Source organism: Crocodylus porosus, unplaced genomic scaffold, assembly GCF_001723895.1.
Source record: "Crocodylus porosus isolate Cpor-Errol unplaced genomic scaffold, CroPor_comp1, whole genome shotgun sequence".
Lineage (NCBI taxonomy): Eukaryota > Metazoa > Chordata > Crocodylia > Crocodylidae > Crocodylus > Crocodylus porosus.
Window position 1 is genome coordinate 3,744,978 of NW_017728943.1, and position 19,288 is coordinate 3,764,265.

General features: G+C 45.7%; 1 protein-coding gene across 9 annotated transcripts in view; it reads right to left on the reverse strand.

Annotated features, from left to right (window-relative positions):
* TANC2 (tetratricopeptide repeat, ankyrin repeat and coiled-coil containing 2) overlaps positions 1-19,288 on the reverse strand; it is a 654,191-nt gene that overhangs the window by 24,291 nt on the left and 610,612 nt on the right. For all 9 annotated transcript variants that reach the window (XM_019548480.1, XM_019548478.1, XM_019548477.1 and 6 more), the window contains 2 exons: positions 12,754-12,887; positions 8,743-8,866 (listed from right to left, as the gene is read on the reverse strand). In XM_019548480.1, the coding sequence (XP_019404025.1) occupies positions 8,743-8,866; positions 12,754-12,887 (258 nt within the window). The remainder of the gene's footprint in view (positions 1-8,742; positions 8,867-12,753; positions 12,888-19,288) is intronic.

A 19,288-nucleotide genomic window follows, 5' to 3' on the forward strand; every position in this document is an offset into this window, starting at 1 on the left:
CTCCCCCTCCAGCTCAGGTCAGGCAAACCCCAGCCTACAGCTCCCTCCTTATACAGCACCAGACCTGGGGAGGGGGGGAGCACTAGGGGAGAGAGAAGTTGCAGGCAGACTCCTCCACTGTATCAGCTCCAAAGTGGAGCTCGATTTCCCCCTTCCCCTGAACAGATGAATGTCTTTTTTTGGGGGGGGGGAGAATCACTCTAACTTGGGTGGACCATATGTGGCCCACCAGGCAATTCTATCCGGCTCATTGGGCCCCTAAAAAATTTAGAAAATTAATATTTATCTGCTCCTGGCTGCCTGTCATGCGGCCCTCAATGGCCTGCCAAAGCTCAGTAAGCAGCCCTCCACCCAAAATAATTGCTCACCCTTAGTTTCCTGCTGTAGCAGGAAAGACTTTTATCTTGGTGTACCAAGCTTAGTTCTTATAACAATTGGACTGCTGCTTCTTATCTGAAAATTAAGTAGGGTGAAGATACTTTATCTGACAAAGAATCACCAGCAAGAGAAAAAGGAGCTGCATCAAAACCATGAAGCTTTAGTAAACCAGGCACCATTTTATATTTAAGGGTAAATCAGTGACTAAAAAAATAAGAAGGCTTTGACTTGGCCAGAGGGCTAAGGATCAGCTCTAGGATTTTCAGTGCTAGCAGAATGTGCCAGATGAAGAAGAAACAAGTGATAGGAATTTCAGGAGAGAAGGTACCAAAGAGGCATCTATAGATCAAAGCAGTTACGAAGATGTGTCATCAGCTGGAGAAGGAAGGATGGTTTCAGTAGCTTTGAATTCAGTACTATACAACAGAGGCACATAATTTGGAAAGGGAAGAATAATTATAACCTGTACCTCTGGAAAAACAAGAATATTTTCAATCATAATGACGGGCAGATTTTTTGCAAGCCTTTTCTAAACTAGTCCCTCCTGGTATGTGGCAAATACAACTCCCTAAATGTTATCAAGCAAAGAGATCACACCACTTCTTGATCTATGAGCTAGGCGGGAGCAAAACACCTTGGCACTCTAATTCCAGTTGTACTTTATCGTATGAACCCTGAGACCTTGCCTCAAACATCTCAGCAGCCGAGGGAACATGTGGGATAAAGCCAAGATTTTTTTCACAACAGGGTCTGCTGACATTTTATAATTGAGAGAATAGAGAACACTTATTCCATTGGCTGTTAACTGTTCAAACCATCCTGAAACTTCATTTCTCATCTAAGAAGGAAGGAAAGTGAAAGCTGTTTGTTGGCCAAAATATGTTGATGATCCAGTCAATGGGGTAGAAAGAAGCTGCATATAAAATTCTTGTATGAAAGCTGAGTGTGTCAAAGCACTATATGAAAAATGTAAGTATATAAAGTATTTAAAGAAATTGTCCTCATTTCCATTCTAAAACCCTTAGGTTTACTGCTGTTGGATGGCAAAGATGGCAAAAAGCATTGGCATAGCCTGGAGGAAGGATATTATCTTCTGGTTTCCTTGACTATCTGCTCACTTATGAAATACTCAAAGACATAAAACCACTGCTTGCCTCCTTTCCTCTATTTAGCTTTTTGCACCAGGATTGGTGATTATGTAAGAAGAGCTGCTTTATGTCTGCTGAAAAGTTTAATCTTGACAAAACCAGGTGCGAATACCCAAGACATTTACTGAGGACCTGCCTAATTAGCAGGGATCCTGGTTTTCGCTGATAAAAAAAAATTCCCAATTTTCAGGTTAAAAAAAGTAACCCAAAATTCACATTTTTCCATGATCAAATGAAACAGCATTATATATACATCTATGCGTCAGAGGGGTTTCATTTTAATCTCAAAAAATGTGGATTTTGGGTCTTTTTTTAACCAAAAAATGTTTTGGTTTTTTTTTTATCAGAAAAAACCAGGATCCTTGCAGCTCCACAGTAAAGTCTCCATGTCTACATGTGTGGCCCTACTAGGCTGCAGTAAACTAATAAATACCACTGTAGGTTAGTACTTGTAAATACAAGTACTATCCTGTGGTGGGATTATTTACTGCACAGCAACACACGTGTAGATGATGATGGGACTGGCTGGGGCACAAGGGTGCTTCAGTGTAGGGGGCTGCCTGCTGGCTAGCGATGCACTGAAACACCAACATGACACAGCCAGCCCCTTTGCAGCTCATTGAGCTGGGTTGAAGCAGCTCCAGGCTGGCAGGCTGACCCCCCTGTCCCACTGCCAGAAGGTGATGCTCCAACTCTGACCCGGCTCAATGTGCTGTGGGCCCACGTGCATGTGTAAATGCAGAGCCCAGGAGCAATAAACTGCAGTGTGATTTATGTCAGAATCTGTTGCTTCACATTAATTGCACATGTAGATGCATCTACCCCAAACCAAAGACGATCTCAAAATCAAATGCTCATCTAGATTTCTCTTGTATCTACATAAAACAGATTCATCCTGATGGGACAAACATCAACTGAACTGCAGCCAGAGGGCTTCCATATACTGTCTGCATACCCATATCTCCTGGATATTAGTGAAAACGGGGTAATTCTGGAAATGTGAATTTCAAACTGATTGATGACTGCAACTCTGTTAATAAAAAGTGTTTACAAATGCTGACTTTGCTAATGAAGTACAGTGAAATGAGATTTGCTTTGCAACATACTCATTAACACTCATAGTTTATGATTCACACTTTGACTTTACTGAAACAGTGAACAGGACTGTCAAAGCTTTTTTAATTAAAACACACTGGGTTCATTTACATATGCAGTTAATGGGAAGAAATAAACTCTAGCACAGTTTGCACTGGAGTACACTGCTCCCAGGCACAGGGTAACAATGACCTGGAAGATAGGATGCAGCGCACCCTCAGCAAGTTTGCATATGATACCAAGCTGAGAGGAGTAGCAGATACAGTGAAGGGTAGGGCTAGGATTCGGAGAGACCTCGACAAATTGGAGGACTGGACCAAAATACATCTCATGATAAGGACAAGTGCAAAGTCCTGCACTTAGGATAGAAAAATCCCATGTACTGGTACAGGCTGGGGACTGACTGGCTAAGCAACAGGTCTGCAGAAAAGGACCTGGGGGCACAGGTGGTGTAAGTGGGGGCTAACAGGGCTTAGCCTCCCCAAATGCAAGGTAGCCTGACCAAGGGTTTCCAGCGGCCACAGCAGGGGCAGGGAGGGAGTGGGGCTAAGGCTGGGGCTAGGGGTGGGGCAGGCACTGCACAGCCAGTAGGGACCAGGACTAAGCTGTGAATGGCTGGTCCAGAGGGTGCTACTCTGGCTGCTAAACGCACCCTGGGAGGCATGGGAGCACATGCCCCTGGATCTGTGCGGGGCAGGACGGGCTTCCACTGCAGGCTGGGGCTAGAGCGCTGGAAGGGGGTTAAGGGGTGGGGGTGCAGCCACCCCAAATTCACCATATCCCCTACCAACCCCACTCCCAGCGCCACTGTCACCCACCCCAGCACAGCCTGGCCCCCTACCGGGAAGAGCCTGGCACTGCCCCAGCCCCAGCCTGCAGTGGCAGCCTTCCCTGCTCCATGCAGATCTGGAGGCATGTGCCCCGAGCCGCACCATTCCTCCTGGGATGTATGCAGCTGCCCCACCACCCCTGTGCCCCCTGGATGAGCCATGATTTCATCTGTCCTGCCTCAGCTGGGAGCAGGGTGGGTGCAAGGGTCCTGGGAGCTCCATCCCCAGTGGCCTGGCAGCACAGGGCCCCCCCGGATGGTGTGGGACTGCGGCTGGGGCCAGGGGAGGCAGCTAGGGCTGGTGAGGGGCTGGAGAGTGGTGGATTCATTGGCACAGGGGCTGCTGGCACTGGACAACAACCCCGAGTGCAGGGGATGAGGCAGCCACACAGACATAGCAGTAGTACAAGGAGGGTAGCACAGCACTGAAACAGACTACCCACAGAGGCGGTGGAATCTCCATCCTTGGAGGCTTTTAAGCTCCAGCTAGACAAGGACTTTTGCTGGGATGACATAGTTGGTGATGGTCCTGCTTTGAGCAGGGGGTTGGACTAGATGACCTCCTGAGGTTCCTTCCAACCCTAATTTTATATTCTATGATTCTATATTCAGGAAGTACAGGGGCACAATACATGTGAATTGGACTTTACTCATTCTCTTATATCCAGTATCAGATCAGCTGGTACTTTGATCCTCTGCCTCCTTTATTCCTGATTTAACAAATGTGAAGAATTTTTATGTCTGTTAAAAACTGTATTTTAAGCCCTTTCCATGAACTCAACCAATAGCTGCAGATGGTGCCAAGGGTGCCATTTAGGAAGATGGAAGGATATGACGATTTAAATCTTAACTGGAACAAAAAGAAAAAGGTTGATTAATATGCAAAATGTTAAGGGCTCTAATTCAGCTCTGTCCACTTCATTGAAGCAAACAGTGAGGACCCCTTGGCATATATACCCATAATGGATCATTTGCACCTGAAAGTTTGGAAGTTCTAGAACAGGGGTCTGCAACCTGAACCTGGCAGACTGGATCCAGCCCATGAAGAGACTGGATCTGGCTTGTCTGCTCAGGGAACTTGTATTAGGCTCCAGCCAGGGCAACAGAGGAGACATCTCCAGAGTCCTACTGCCTGCCATGTTCAGTTTATTTTCACTGAAACAGCAGAGGTTGCATTCCCTGGGTTCCTAATGCCTGCCTTTTCCTATCTAGTCCCCTGATTGCCAAGGAGTACAGGAGTGTGGATAGTGCAAGGTTGCCAACTGTTCATAAATGTAGGGGGCAGTCTATAAAAAAAAACCTGGCTAGAAATGCGTGTCTGTGAAGTCTGTAAAAAATTGGAGCTGTTCATAAAAAACTAAGAAACTACCGAGCTTTTCTAAATGCCATCCAGATCCTGGCAAAAGGGTTACATTTATCCTATGTACCTGTATCAGTAAAAAAAAATGGTTGTCAGTAAAAGGTGTGCAGATTGTCAAAAAAAACCCTTCTTGGGTTGGGAACCCTGGGCCCGCAGCAGGGGCTAGGTTGTAAGCAGCAGCCCATAGTGACAAAAGGTTGTCAGTGGTTTATAATGCAAATAAATATTTGAAATGGCTTGGGAAATTATGCTGAAGAGTTTTCAATTAATATTTCAGTTAGAAGTTGATAGGCGCAGCTACTTAAAGCAATAAAGAAAACATCCCTTTGCAAGTAGGCCTTATTTCAGAGATTTTTGTCTTTTCAGGACAGAAAATACCAGGCGGGATTAGATGCAAAAATTAAAATAAAGATTAATTCTGCCCAAAACAAATAATCAGCCAGCAAAAGGAAGCTGCTCATTTAACTGTTCATATTTGACTTATGTAGTCACAGAATATTGACAACATTTCTTATTGAAGTCGTACAAAAAACTAGAAGGGGGTGTACTTGGTAGCCATGTTAGTCTGAGACAAGGAGACAAAGAGTTCTTTTAGAACCAAGAGTTCTAGTTTTTTGTATGTCTTCTTGTCTCAGACTAACATGGCTACCAAGTACACCCCGACACATGGAAGATGCCGAATTCGAGCCAATTTTAGATTTTAAACTTCATTGTAGAACAGTAAGAAAGAATTTTTCACCTCCTGTCTCCCATCTGACACTCCCAGGGAAGGAATGCTACCTGATCTACACATCAGAAAGCTACTCAGCATAGCTCACAAAGACACTCTCATAGACCTGCAGGGACAGCCTTCTATCTTTAGCTCCCTCTGTGCAAACTTCAAGTTTATTTCCTACCTATGGGGACTTTTTACAATGTTGCATCATCTATACTTTTCCCAGAGCCTGACGAAGGGACTTTGATCCCAAAAGCTTGCAAGAAAAGAACAATTTTCTTGAGATTTCCCAGTTGGTCTGATAAAAGGTATCATTTTGGAACCAAGAGTTCTAGTTTTTTGTATGTATTCTTGTCTTAGACCAACACGGCTACTAAGTACATTTCTGACTTACTGAACTGATACATTACAAATGTGTGTTTTGGAGATTAATGTGTGTTAAATATAAACTCTTTCTTAGTGATTTTTTTTGTTTTTAAAGATCATCACTAGCAACTGAAAGTACTCAGCAAAATTTATTTATAGCAGTTAAATTGTCATGACAAGTTTCTCATCTAAAAGCCTGATAAAATGTTTCAGTTGGCATCATCATATACACTAAATTCCTGTCTACACCAGATGCACTGGTGTTAGCAATGGGGGCAGCTACATGACTGCTGAAAACAATTTAACAGTGAGTACATCTACATGTGCATTAGTGAGCCTTTTCCAACACACATAAAATTTAGTACAGGCTTCCGTCGCTTTATGTGGGTGCTGTATGTGTTAATTTCCTCTTATGCAATGACCCTTTTTATACCAAAATATGCAAGGTAAATTCACTCTTATGTGACTGCTGTGGTGGAAGCCCGCAGTCAGTTGCTTTGTGCAGTCCATTGTGGGAGTGACACACACCAAAATATAGTCTCTTGTGTGGATCTGTGCTCCTTGCTCATTGTCTGCAACACGTGTTTCTGTAGTTGCCATCCCCATTATGGCTTCTAACCGTCCTTCTAGCTTATCTCCTAGTCCATCAAAAAAGAGCAAGAGAACTTCACTTACACTGGAGGCAAAACTGGAGATTTTGAACTGTGCAGAAGCTGGTGAGGGGCACTCTGCACTTGGTCATGCATTCAACCTGGGTGAGTCAACCATATGTGCCATCAAGAAGAATGCTGATAACAGAAGGAGTTCTGTGATATATTCTACACCATATACTGCCAAGATAGCAACAAGAGTAAGGAACCTGCTGTTGGAGAAGATGGAGAAGATGCTGGGGATGTGGGTGGAAGATCAGGCCCAGAGGAAGATGAATCTTTCCTCTGTTGCGATAAGGGTAAGGCCCTGCAAATTTATGGCTGCCTGCTTCAAGAGGATGGTGGCCCTGAAGAGCCCTTCATGGCTAGTAAGGGCTGGTTTGACAAGTTCCTTTGGTGTATGAACTTGCACAATGTTAAGATGACTGGGGAATCTGCAAGTGCTGATCATGAAGCTGCTGCAAAGTTTCCTGAGGGGCTTCAAGCAATCATAGCTGTGGAGGGGGTACAGTCCTAAGCAAGTTTCCAATGCAGATGTGAGGTACTAAATTAATGCACATTAGGCTGTGCTAATGTGTAGTAGTGCATTTGTGTGCTTTTTTAGTGATGCATAATGCGCAGTAGACTATTTTACTAAGCATTAGTGTAATGTCATTTTTTTATGTGACATTTTAATGATCAGTAAAATAGTCTACTGTGCATTAAAGGTCAAATGTAGACATGCCCAGTAAGTATTAACCTGCATCCTAAAGGGTGGTTGGCCCTATTACCTAAGACCATGTTGAGCCTGGATATTTGACACTGTCTACTTGTGTAGTTAAACTGTTTCCATTAACCCACTGTTAATACTTATCATCAAGAGGTATATTTCCTAGTGTGGTGAAAAGGCATCTCTTAGGTTGACAGCTGGAGCTTTCACCGTGCACTGTTTGTTAGCATCCAGGTTCCAACATGAATGCATGGTATCAAGGGTATACACACTTAAACTGGAAAACAAAATGAATAGCCAGGACTAAGGCCATGTCCACTGTACTCTTAGGCATGGGCCAGTGATTCTCAACCAGGGTTCTTCCAAGGGTGCCATGAGGTACCACACAATGTTAGCACCATTACATGTGCTAGCATGATTCATAGAAATTTTGAATAGGAATCCACAATGTAAAAAACCCATTCTGCCTTGCTGTGGTCTTTCTTAGTTCTTTGCAACAGAAAAAATGCTCTATTTTTTCATAGTAAAAAAAAAAGTGGAAACTAAGAGCTGGCATTTTCCAAGGGGGGGGGCGGGGGGGGGGCTGGCTTGAGTCTATTGAGGGCTACTTTGAATCTAGAAAGGTTGAGAATCACTGACATAGGCAGGTGAACAACTGCATCATCAAAGGACACTGATACAAGCTGTTAGGATGCAGCTGTTATGCCTGCATAATTCTGTAGCAATACAAGCACAGTAAAAGCTGCTTCAACTTTAATCCTGCTTCATTTAAAGTCAAAGTTAGGGCAATTTAGCTTACCTGTATCATTAGGTTCCTGTAGCTGTGAGTTACTGCACAACACCAGATGCCTGTTCCAGAGCAACAGTTCCCCCTTCCTTTTTAAGCAGCTAATATGCTTGTCCTGCCCTTATTCTCCTAAAATTTCAAACAACTGCTTTGCAGTCAAAAGCTCCACTAGTGGCAGCAATTTGGAAAGTACTGTTATAGACAAAATGCTGGGAGCCACCAGGATTTTAGTTACTGTGATGCCTAGACTAGCTCTGAATAGGGTTAGATGACCTGGTAGGTAAAATTCCAGCCAAGGGTCCATACTCAGCCACCACTGCTATATGTGGGGCTATATTGTGGGTTGATGAATTGTAGAAAAACAGTCTAATGCAGATGGCTTCTAAATTTGGAATAACAATAACTTGAAAGCTGGGAACAGTCTAAGGATTATTTGAGTTAAGGATTATTTCAGAACAGATGCAATAATTTTTGCTTTCTGATATTTAAATGAAAGTTTTCAATGTTTTCCCATGTACTAATTCTAAAAGTTACCAGGAGGGCATTGCATAAAGTCCTCAGAGAACCTGTGGGTGCCAAGTCGTGTAGCAAAATTATACTTTTTCGAAACTTCTCCACCAGATGAGAGATAATCAGCTGTCCGGGAGTTCCTGGGCTTCTTTCAAACAGAAATAGCATAGGTCTAGGCATACATTCAGCTCTAACCTTGTGCAAGTAAGAATTCCACTGTGCTCAGATGCCCTTCTGAAGCAGCCATCATCAAAGGAGTCCGGCCCTGCTTGTCTGCCATGTTTACATCAGCACCATGGCTGAGTAAGAGATCGACAATCTGCAAACACACACACACACACGAGACAGTTTATACAAAGAGGTTCTGATGGGATTAAATGAGAGGAAGAGCATTGCTGGGCCCTTGCTTTGGAGCCTTATCCAAACCTTAGGTACAGGAGGAAGGGAATTGCTTCTTTGTGCAGGGTTTTTTGTTTTTGTGGCTAACTGTGGGATCTGGAAACCCTGGCTCCTGATATGTTCCCTAAGCTTTATTTGCTATTGTCTTTTAAAGTGAGGTGTGGCAGGGGTGGTTCCCAGTACTTGGAAAATGTTCTTGTTTGCATTGGAAATGCTGTAATAACAGTCATGACAGTTCTAACAACCACTGTTCAGTTCATTCCACCATGTTCTCTCTTTCAGGGTGTTGCTACTGCATGCACCAGGACAGACACTGGAGCTTGTAAAGTGTCTATTCATTCTAACTCCACAGAATTTTTTCAAAACTTTCAAAACACAGAACCTTTTCTGTTTAACCACAGCAATAACAGTTCCATACTTGGAATAACCAAAGCACGCAGCATTGGCAATGAAGGTCTATAGTTTCTAAGGTGACTGATTTTTGATGTCCGAACTGAGACACTTTGAAGAGGCTTCATTTTATGTTCTTAGATTCTGGCCTCTAAAAATCAATCACCTTTATGATACATTTAGGCTTAAACTTTTAGGCCACGTGTAGACGAAACGAGGGGCGTGTGTGCACTACCCTTTAAAGCAGCCTAAATGCTTTTGCACTGCTTTAATGGTGTCGGTGTTTGCATGCCTCAGCGGTGTATTGTGTATTAATTCCAGCTGCTATAGGAAATTTGCCAGTGTAATGTGCCTTAAATGACTTGAGGTGCAGAAAACTAGAACTCCTGAGGAGTTTTAGTTTGCTGTCCCTACAGCCCCAAGCCTAGCACCAGGCTCCATGCAGCTTCGCGGTGCTGCAGGAAGCCCTGCAGGCAGCCTGACAGCAGCCTGGGAAGGCTGGCTCCACACAAGAAAAGTGGTGAGCCTTATTTTCTTTTTTTCCATGCCCTGGAGCCTGCCTGCCATGCAGAGGGGCTGCTGCTTCCCTTTGTGGCTGTGATGCCCCCTGGCACCACCCGAGTCGGGTGCCTGCATGCAGGTGCTAGAAGGGGGCAGGCCACTGCTGCCATGGAGGGAAGCACCAAGCCCCCCCCCTGCAGCCCAGGGACCATTCCCCCCACTGGCAGCTTGCCCTCCCCTCCTTGCTGCCGGAGAGGCAAGTAAGTCAAGTGTGTGCACAACACAGGGGTTTAATTGGCTCTAAATTGAAGCAGTGGTTTTAAAAACCCACCACTTCAATTTAGGGCCCCTGTTTCATCTACACATGCCCTTAGAGGGCAAGTCAAAAGTCTCGTGACATTAGTGAGTTGTGCTGCCATGTATAAAGTTAGTATGGGGCTTTTGCGCTCCATTGGCAATACTAGACAGTAAAGTCCTGGTGTGGTTACCCATGTGTAGGTTGACTAGAGGGTGGAGTCTTCTAGAACAGGGTTTAATCAACTGGTGGGACGTGAAGGTCTAGGTGGGACTTAGGTCGTGGCAGCGAAACCATACATGCCATGGCGGGACTTCCGGTTTCACTTTTGCACGCTTCGATCGGCCACTGGGGGACCCCCCCACACTTGACTGGCCTCTGGGGAACCCCCTCACCGCTCATCGATTTTTTGACCTTACATAGGTGGGACATAAGGTGCAAAAGTTTGAGAACCGCTGTTCTAGAACATCTGAACTCCTAACCGTAATGATGTCATGACCTACTTCTAAAAGCTGAGCAGCACACAGTGAGTCGTTTGTTTGAAGGCCAAGTTGTTTGTTTGATAATGGGGGGAACATGACAGTTAGGACTGTTATGCTAATGAGTTATTATGGACTACTGTGACAATTCCATTTGTATGGTCCTTACTGTGATTGACAGCGATCACAGATTAATGATTGGATCTCCATTTGACAGGCGGCGTGATTTGGCCATTATAAAAGACTGTTCAGTGCAGGGTCAGTAGGCTCTCTGGGGTCCATAGTGGCTTTTCGGGGTCGTTGTCAACAGGGTGGATCTCGCTGAGGCTTGTTCTGTCTTGTGTTCTCTCCCTCTTTGATTGACGCGTGTGACTGAGTGTGCAAGTACAGCTAGCATAGAACTGACTCAGCATTTGAGTTGTGTTGGTTGTTTGGAACCCAGAGTTTATCGCTGAGTGAGTAAGAGCAGTGTGGATGGCACAGTGTTCAGGAGCAATGACAGGAGGGTCCTGATCACCTGAGCACTTGCCAGCCACTCAACTGTGTCATCGTGTCACATTGGTGGGTAGAATATCACCCTCCCTTTTCTGGGGTGCTCACTACCTACCTGAAGGAAGAGCAAAGAAATCCTTAGGGGTGTGAGGCTGCAAAGCAGGGCTTCTCTATCTGTCAGCTCTCTAAGGCGATATAGTCTGCCACTAGGGTGGCCATTTGTCCAGTTTTATAGAGGACAGTCCGGTTTTCTGGTCCTCTCTCCTCTATTGATATGAAACCAGATGACTATGTCCTGTATTTTTCACCACTCACCTTCCACAACTGCCAACACTGCTGTGGCTGCCTGCGGGAACTCCCGGCTTGCTGTTACCATACCCCTGCCACCAACACTGCCATCGCCGCCTGCGGGAGCTCACCGTGTCCCCCCAGCCTCGGGAGGCATGCAACATTCATAGTGTTGGGGACAGTTGTACTAAATGCAACTGCCCTCTATTCTTGAGGTACCTCGATGGCCACCCTACCTGCCACCTAGGGTGACAGACTGCTGTTAGGTTCGTTAACTGTATATTGTCTGTACAGTGTTTATAATATTGTTGTTATAATACTTTGTTGTAGTTGTTTCTTGTCATAATATACTCTTGTTGTTAATTTTACATTTGTGTGCATGAAGTTTCCATTGGTAGTGTTTCTACCTCTGGTCGGGGCTGGGCAGTAGACCAATTTCCAGAGGGGATTTAACTCTTTGGTGTCCCTCAAATCTAATAGGGAAGTTGGTACAGTACAGAAGCTTAACAACCCTCTGAGCATATTTGAGAACATGGGTGGGTGCCTGAAGTGGTCCATGGAGTTCTCGGTTTTATTGTTGTGTCCTTGCCATCTTTTCTCTGCTCTTCACTATGTCTGTGACAATCTTGAGAATTCAGAAACGGTGGCCTTGCAGTTTGCACAGATGACTAGAAAGAAGATATTGCAAGCTAAAATGAAGGTGTCTATGTGCAACTAAATTTCCATTGATGTGGCGTAGGGGTTAGGAGCTACTGTTCTGAGGTTAATGTCATGGATGCTCAGGATATGCACACAGACCCAAAATGTAAGCATATATGGAATGTATATATGCAATTACATGGTTGGTAATTGGAACAGCTAACTTTTGATCAGCCACTGCTTCTGAGATGCCCCAGCAGTGGGGTAGCTGAAGAAATGCCCAGCTTTGAATGTCTGGCACACTGGCTATCAAAGTTAAAGCAGAAAAAAGGGCTAACAAAATCAGAGGGGCAAAAATAACCTATTAACAGAACTCAAAAGCATTCCAACCACGGCTGACAAACACTCCTGATAGCACAGTCATTTATCAAAGTCTATCAGCTATAAACCTGCCCACAACAAGAGCTAGGAAAGATTAACATCCAATATGAGAACGTGTGTGAGACTGTAACACTATGTTTAGCTATGGTCAAATTCTTTAATATCCTATCTAGACCATTTCCACAGAGGGCAGCAGCATTCCTTCCCTTTCCATCTCTCTCCCGCATAATAGCGTGAGAGATTGTCCAGAACTGTAGCTGTGAAGTTTCTAATGGTTTGAACTCTCACTATTCCATTACAGTGGGAAATGACACTGGAGGATTTTGTAATGTCCCACTTTACCTGCCAGTGGCCTTGTCTCACTGCACTGAACAGCGGAACTACTCCACGTCGATTGGGCTGTGCCACAGCTGCTCCTTGCTCCAGAAGCAGCCGACAAACATCCAGCTTGCCCCGTCCTGCAGCAGCTGTCAGGGCTGAAGGAAAAGAGACAGAAGACATTTGGAGTTGCATGTTTTCATTAGTGAGAAAAGTATCTGCTTTGTTACTTTCCATCAGTAAATAAAATGCGATTTAAGTTCAACAGATTTTCTTTCAATTTTGCCAAGTGCAAGGAGCAGCTCAGCTGGGTATTTGAATATTACAATGAAATAAGAAAAAAAACCAATAAAAACAAATGAAAAACAGTAATACAAACCAGGATCACCAAGGAATTGATCCTGTAAGAAGAAAGCCTGCCAGGCTCATTTGTGGAAATTTGTGCATGCAAGTGATTTCTGCCTGTAACGTCAAATCCATGTTTCTTTTCTTGCTTGCCCCTCCACAACATCAGCATTTTCCTCTTATCCTCACATTTTCCAATGTTTTACCAGTCCCTCCTTAGGCTGTCATGATGAACGGAGTTAAGAAGAAAGTCCTATCAAGATAGCCCTGAGTATTAAAGTAATTGCATTTGGTGTCTACATGCCAACACAATGATGATTGTAGGCAGGATGAAGAAAGAGAAAAGACAGATAGAGAGCCAGAGACTAGAACACATACTGCTCCTAATCCTCACTAGTCATTTATGTTGTATTTGCAAAGTTCAATTCTTTTTGCAAAGGCACATCCCGATTCATAGAAGTTGAATGATATATGACAAAAACCCTCATCATTTTCATCAGGTTATGAAGAATGTCTGCAGTAATCATCAGATAATTTACCGGTCTGTGTAGCTAAGAAATTAATGGCAGCACCACATGAAACAGTTCTCAGTGTCATGTGAAATCCCACACACCTCCCCTTTCACCTCCTGCAGTTCTTCTGCAAAGTGGATCACATGAGCCAGTGATTCTAACCCTGCATACACCACTGCCTGGGAACAATTTTAGTAGCAAATGCAAACTGCTGGGCATGCACTTTCTTTATATGCACTTTAAAGCTTTTCCATGAAGTTTAAGTTGCACTTTACTACATCACCAGGGAACCTGAATATCTGAGCTTCTCGAAGAAAGGAGAGAGGGGGCGGGGGAGGAGGAGGGGGCGGTGCAGAGGAGCGAGGCTTATTGAAAGGCTGTTTCTTGCCAGCTGGAAGCTAGTGAAGTTTGTGGTTGTCCTTGTCAGGACTAGTGTAGAGCAGCATTATTCAGATGGGGATTTTTATTTTTAATATCCCATTTTAGTCTGTAAATCTTTGACACTCCATCAAGGAAACAATTGGAAAGCAAGCCTCACATGCATACGCTTAAACATTCTTCAATTTAAATGCTAATTCTGGCCTTTGTTTCTGGGCCAGGCCAGAATCCACCAACAAATGCCTTTTTATGCAAAACCAAAATTACCTTTAATTTTCAATATTACAAACGCTCTGGTTAACATAAGCATTCCCCTTCCTGACAAAATGTGCATTGTAAACTCTGACAGCATGGCTGGGTTAGAAAAGGTGCATTCAATTTGAAAACAGATATTAGTGTAGGACCTGTCTTTTACTAGTCTTCAGTATTAATTTTAGATTTTTCAGTTCCTCCCTCCCCTCCTCAGCTTCGTGCATATTTCAGCAAAACTCCTCTGGCTCGGTGCTCCACTGCTACTAGCAGGAGTCTGAGCAGAAGGTGGAAGTCTATTTCTAGCAGATCTAGCTTGTTTATTCTTTGAAGTTTGTTTCTGTGGGATGGCTGATTAAGAGATGCTGATGGGTTTTCAACTGCAAAACTGTTAATGGTGGTGAATACAGTCACTTCCGAATGCATTGTATTTTGCTCTCCCTTGGGCTGGAGAGCCACCGAAGAACAGCCTACCAAAAAACAGAACACCATACTGTCAAACCCATAGTCTTATGTGTAGCTGATGTTGAGATCTGTGTGGATCTCAACATCAGCTACACATTCAGAAGGCAGCCTGTCTGGTGGTACATGGTCACTTGCTGGACTTTTCCTACCTCTTTAACTATGCACCTTCTACTTGTCTTTCTACTTCTGCACTGTTCAGCCATCTTGACTGGGTATCACCTGGCTGCTTTAATGCTGGTATGCACCCAGGGGCTACTATGCAAGACTCTACCTTCTAGGGAGTTAATACACGTATGCTATGCCCAGTCACTAAGCAGTCATGCCTTGCTGCTCCAGCACTGTCCCATGCTGAAGCCTTGGATTTAGAATCATAGAAAAATAGGAGTGGAAGAGTCTGTAGGAGGTCAGCTAGGTCGGTCATTGTAATCTTATTGGGGTTCCGGGTTGAAATGAACCAGCTTGCATTTAAGGTGGGCCAGCACTAGCTGCTACTCCCACCACTACTCCTCCCCACTGCTTGGCCACCTGGGTGGAACCCCCACCACTAGAATGCCACCAAAGGCTCCATTTCCAGGGGCTTCATCTAACGGCTCCATGGGCCATAGGGTGCTGACTCTTGGTCTAGTCCAACCCCTGCGCCAGGTAGAATCATACCCATCTAAATCATTTTAGACAAGTAGTTGTCTACCTGTTCTTAAAACTGGCAAAATCATCCTTTACCTTGCTAAAGGTAAAGCAAGCAGAGGAGGGCGCTATCAATGCCCTGTCACTGCATGGTTAAGAAGAAGTTTGTTAAACTACGCTTAAGATCCACAATCAGTAGACTTCATTGCCCTCTAAGAAAAACATGTCCCAGCCCCTCTGAAGTCCGATCACAAACCAACTACGTCTAGTCCAGGGGCAGGCAATTATTTTGGGCAGAGGGCCGCTTATCGAGTTTTGGCAAGACATTGAGGGCTGCATGGGTAGGCCTGCCCCTTGACAGGGGGCCCCCCCCCCCCAGTCGCCATCTTGGGACCAAAAGTCCCACCCTCTAACCCCAGAATTTTGCCACCAGAAGTCCTTTCCTTTGCCCTCCAGAATTACGCCTTTCAGCAAGGTCCATCTCTGAACCAGAAAAATACCAAATTATATTCTAAAAAAATCAAACGTGTACTACAATGTTCATTAATTTCATTATAAAATACATTTTTGTCCTGACTTACATGTGTTTGTGTAGTGTATGTAGATGTGATCGTATAATAGCAGGGTTCCCAGCTGCAAGGCAGGGGCTGGCACCCCACAGTGCAGAAGCCAGCCCAGCGTGCCCTTCCCCTCACCTGCATGGCAGGACCTGGCTCAGCCCCTCCTTACCTGCAGGCTGGCAGAAGCCAGCCCAGCCTCCCCTCACCGTAAACCAGACCCATTCCACAAGACAGGACCTGGCCCAGCCAATCAAGCCCGTATGGCAGTAAAAACTTGCCAACCCCCTCCTGCCCACCCCCTTTCCCTCACTGCTGCCAACATGACCCTGCCCATCCCAGCTTGCCCCCGTGGCACAGCAGAAGCCGGCCCAGGCCCAGCTTTCCCTCACCGGTGCCAGCTCGGCCCCTCTGGTGCTGCTGGACCTGTCCTTCCCCAAGCAGCAGGCAGCTCAGCTTGCTCAACCGTGGCTTTTCCTCTCCAGTGCCAACCTGGCAGCACCCGTCCTGTCCCGAGCAGCATGCACCAAAACTGGCCTACCTGCAGCTTTTCCGCTTCGCTCCCGTCACGGCCGGTACAAAGAGCCAGGAGGCTCAGCTGCTGGTTTTTTTTGCTGCTGCCAACCGGGCTGGGCCCAGCCCATCCTGAACGGCATGTGGCCAATGTAGGCCCCAACTGCGGCTTCCCTGTGTGCCGCTCGGGACGGGCCTGGCTGAGTCAGCACTGGCAAGGAGACTCGGTGGCTGAGTCACGTGCTGAATGGGACCAGCCCAGCTTGGCCAGAGTGGCACATGGCTCAGCTCTGCCTTCCCCTTACTTGTGCCTGTTCCAGACAGTCCCAAGAAGCATGCGACTCACCCACCACTTCTCCTCCTTGGTGCTGCTCAGGATGGGATGGGCCTGGCCTGGCTGGGTTGGCATTGGTGAGAAGATGCAGCAGCTGAGCTGCATGCTGCTTGGGCCCAGCTGGATTGGCACCACGGAGGGAAAGCCATGGCTGGGCCAGCTTTGCTGCGTGCTGCTCAGGACAGGATAGGCTGGTCCCAAGTGGCACACAGCAAAGCAGCACGTGGCTCAGCCAGCTCAGCCATGTCTTTCCCTTTCTTGTGCCAACCTGGCCTGGACCGAGTAGCACGTGGCAAAGCCAGAGCTTCCCCCTACCTCTGCCCACCCATCCTGAGTGGCATGTGGCAAAGCTGGCCCAGCAGCACACAGCAAAGTCAGCTCAGCTGCTGCTACCCCTTCCAGGTGCCAGCCCGGCCCAGCCCAAGCAGCACAGTGCAGCATCGTAGAAGCCCATACAGCAGCTGCTTTTCCTTACCTGGGTGGTAGGAGCCTGTCTAGTCCCATGCAGCGAGGCAGAAGCTGGCCCAGGCACCCCTTCCCTTCACTGGTGTCACAGGATCTGGACCAGACCCTCCTGCCCCTCTCAAGCTGCACACCTGGCCTGAGCTAGGGGTGGGGCGAGGCCAGCTGGGTCGGGCTGAGGTCAGGGTTTGTTGCCTTGCAGCCAGAACCCTAGTAAACAGCCCTAAGTGCCTGCAGCCTCCATTACTAGGGGTCTGAAGGGGCTCCGCAGGCCGTAAGGAAGTGCCTGGAGGGCTAGATCTGGCCCATGGGTCATATTTTGCCTGCCCCTGTTCTAGTTACTAATTCAACAAATGAAGAACAGTAGGACCAGGAACCAGCCAGTCTGTAGTAAGAGACAGGTGCTCTGGCTGGATTATAAGGAGAGAATTTTATTCCTCTTTGTGATAAATGAAACTCACAGTGGTATTTACACTTATGCACAATTTGGGTGGCATTCTATTTCCATTCTGGTTGTCCAGGTGTCCAGACCTGGCCATGTAGGTGGCATTTTTGGTTGTTTAAGTGCCAAAAATACCACTTACAAGCAGGCTGGAATTCTATTGCTGGATGCACTTCCCTATGCACATGTACCACTATGAGCAGCTACAAAGACATGTAGACTGAGCATGCACAGTAGCAGCCAGGGCACGTGCTGTATTTACTTGAATATAAGACAAAGTTTTCCCACCCAATCAGTATGGGGGAAAATAGCCACATTTGCATACGAGGAAACCACATTAAATATATTGGCTTTCTCTGAACTGCTGCTAAAAGCAGCATGTACTCAGTAATGGAAACCAACTATGAAACTGATTAAATACAGTCAACACTGAACATAACTAAAGTCATGGCCCATAAGGAGCAAACATGTTAATGAAAACCTTTTTGTTAAATACATTTTATTAAAAACACACTTGTCACCCTATACTTACAAAGCTACACATATTGAGTGTCCTTGTTCTACCAAGACTTCACATCCCAGAAACAACTCCATATCAAAAACATACAACTACAAATATTAAACCCTTAAACAACGTATCCCACAAAAGAACAAACCATGATAAATCTTTGTCTTTGTACTGAACCCCATGAAAAAGTGTTACTTCAGTAACCACCTACAACTCTCTGCTCCTCCCATCAGTCCTCTCAGTAGGTCTAGTGAAACAATTGTGTCCAATCCTTCTTCCACTTCTTCTCTGCCTCTTCCTCTCCAATCTCTTCCTTGTCCTGATTGATGTAGTATTTCAGTTCAAGCAGCCCCAGCTTCAGGTATACTTTTTCAGTGAAAGCCAACCCGTTAAACATCCAGAGGTTTCTTACTTCCCAAAACTAGTTTTAAAACATACTAATAAAGTCCTTAATAACATTTCCTTCTGTCCCTTTGGTATGAGTCCATATAGTACCATCTCCTGTGCTAACAACAAGTTTATTTTGGTGACACTCAGAAAGCAATGGACACTTTCCCACACCTCCTTTGTGTATGTACATTCCCAAAATACATATCCCACCATTTGTTCTTCCCTCCACCTCTCCCTTGGGCACCCTGATGAGCTTGTTAAGCCCCATCTGTGTTGCACTTCTCTCACTGGCTAGGTATTTCTTACAACTGTCCATGATGGGTCAGCAGATTAGTCTTTTAGTTGTTTACCCACCACCACTCCCCACACCTTCACTTCACTTCACATTCCCTCGCAGAGTGCTGAAGGAATTAGCTGAGGTCATTGCGGGACCCCTGGCACGGCTTTACGAGCACTCACGGTGCTCTGTTGTGGTACCAGAGGACTGGAAGAGGGCCAACGTGGTTCCCATCTTCAAAAAAAGGAGGAAGGTGGAGCCAGGAAACTATAATCAGTTAGTCTTACCTCGATCCTGGGTAAGCTTTTTGAGAGAATTATCCTGGCACATGTCTACGAGGGGCCAGTGGGGAAGGTTATGCTTAGGGGCAACCAACACGGGTTCATCAGAGGCAGGTCCTGTCAGACCAACCTGGTGGCCTTCTACGACCAGGTCACCAAATCCTTAGATGCAGGGGTAGCAGTGGACATAGTCTTTCTGGACTTTCGGAAGGTCTTCGACAC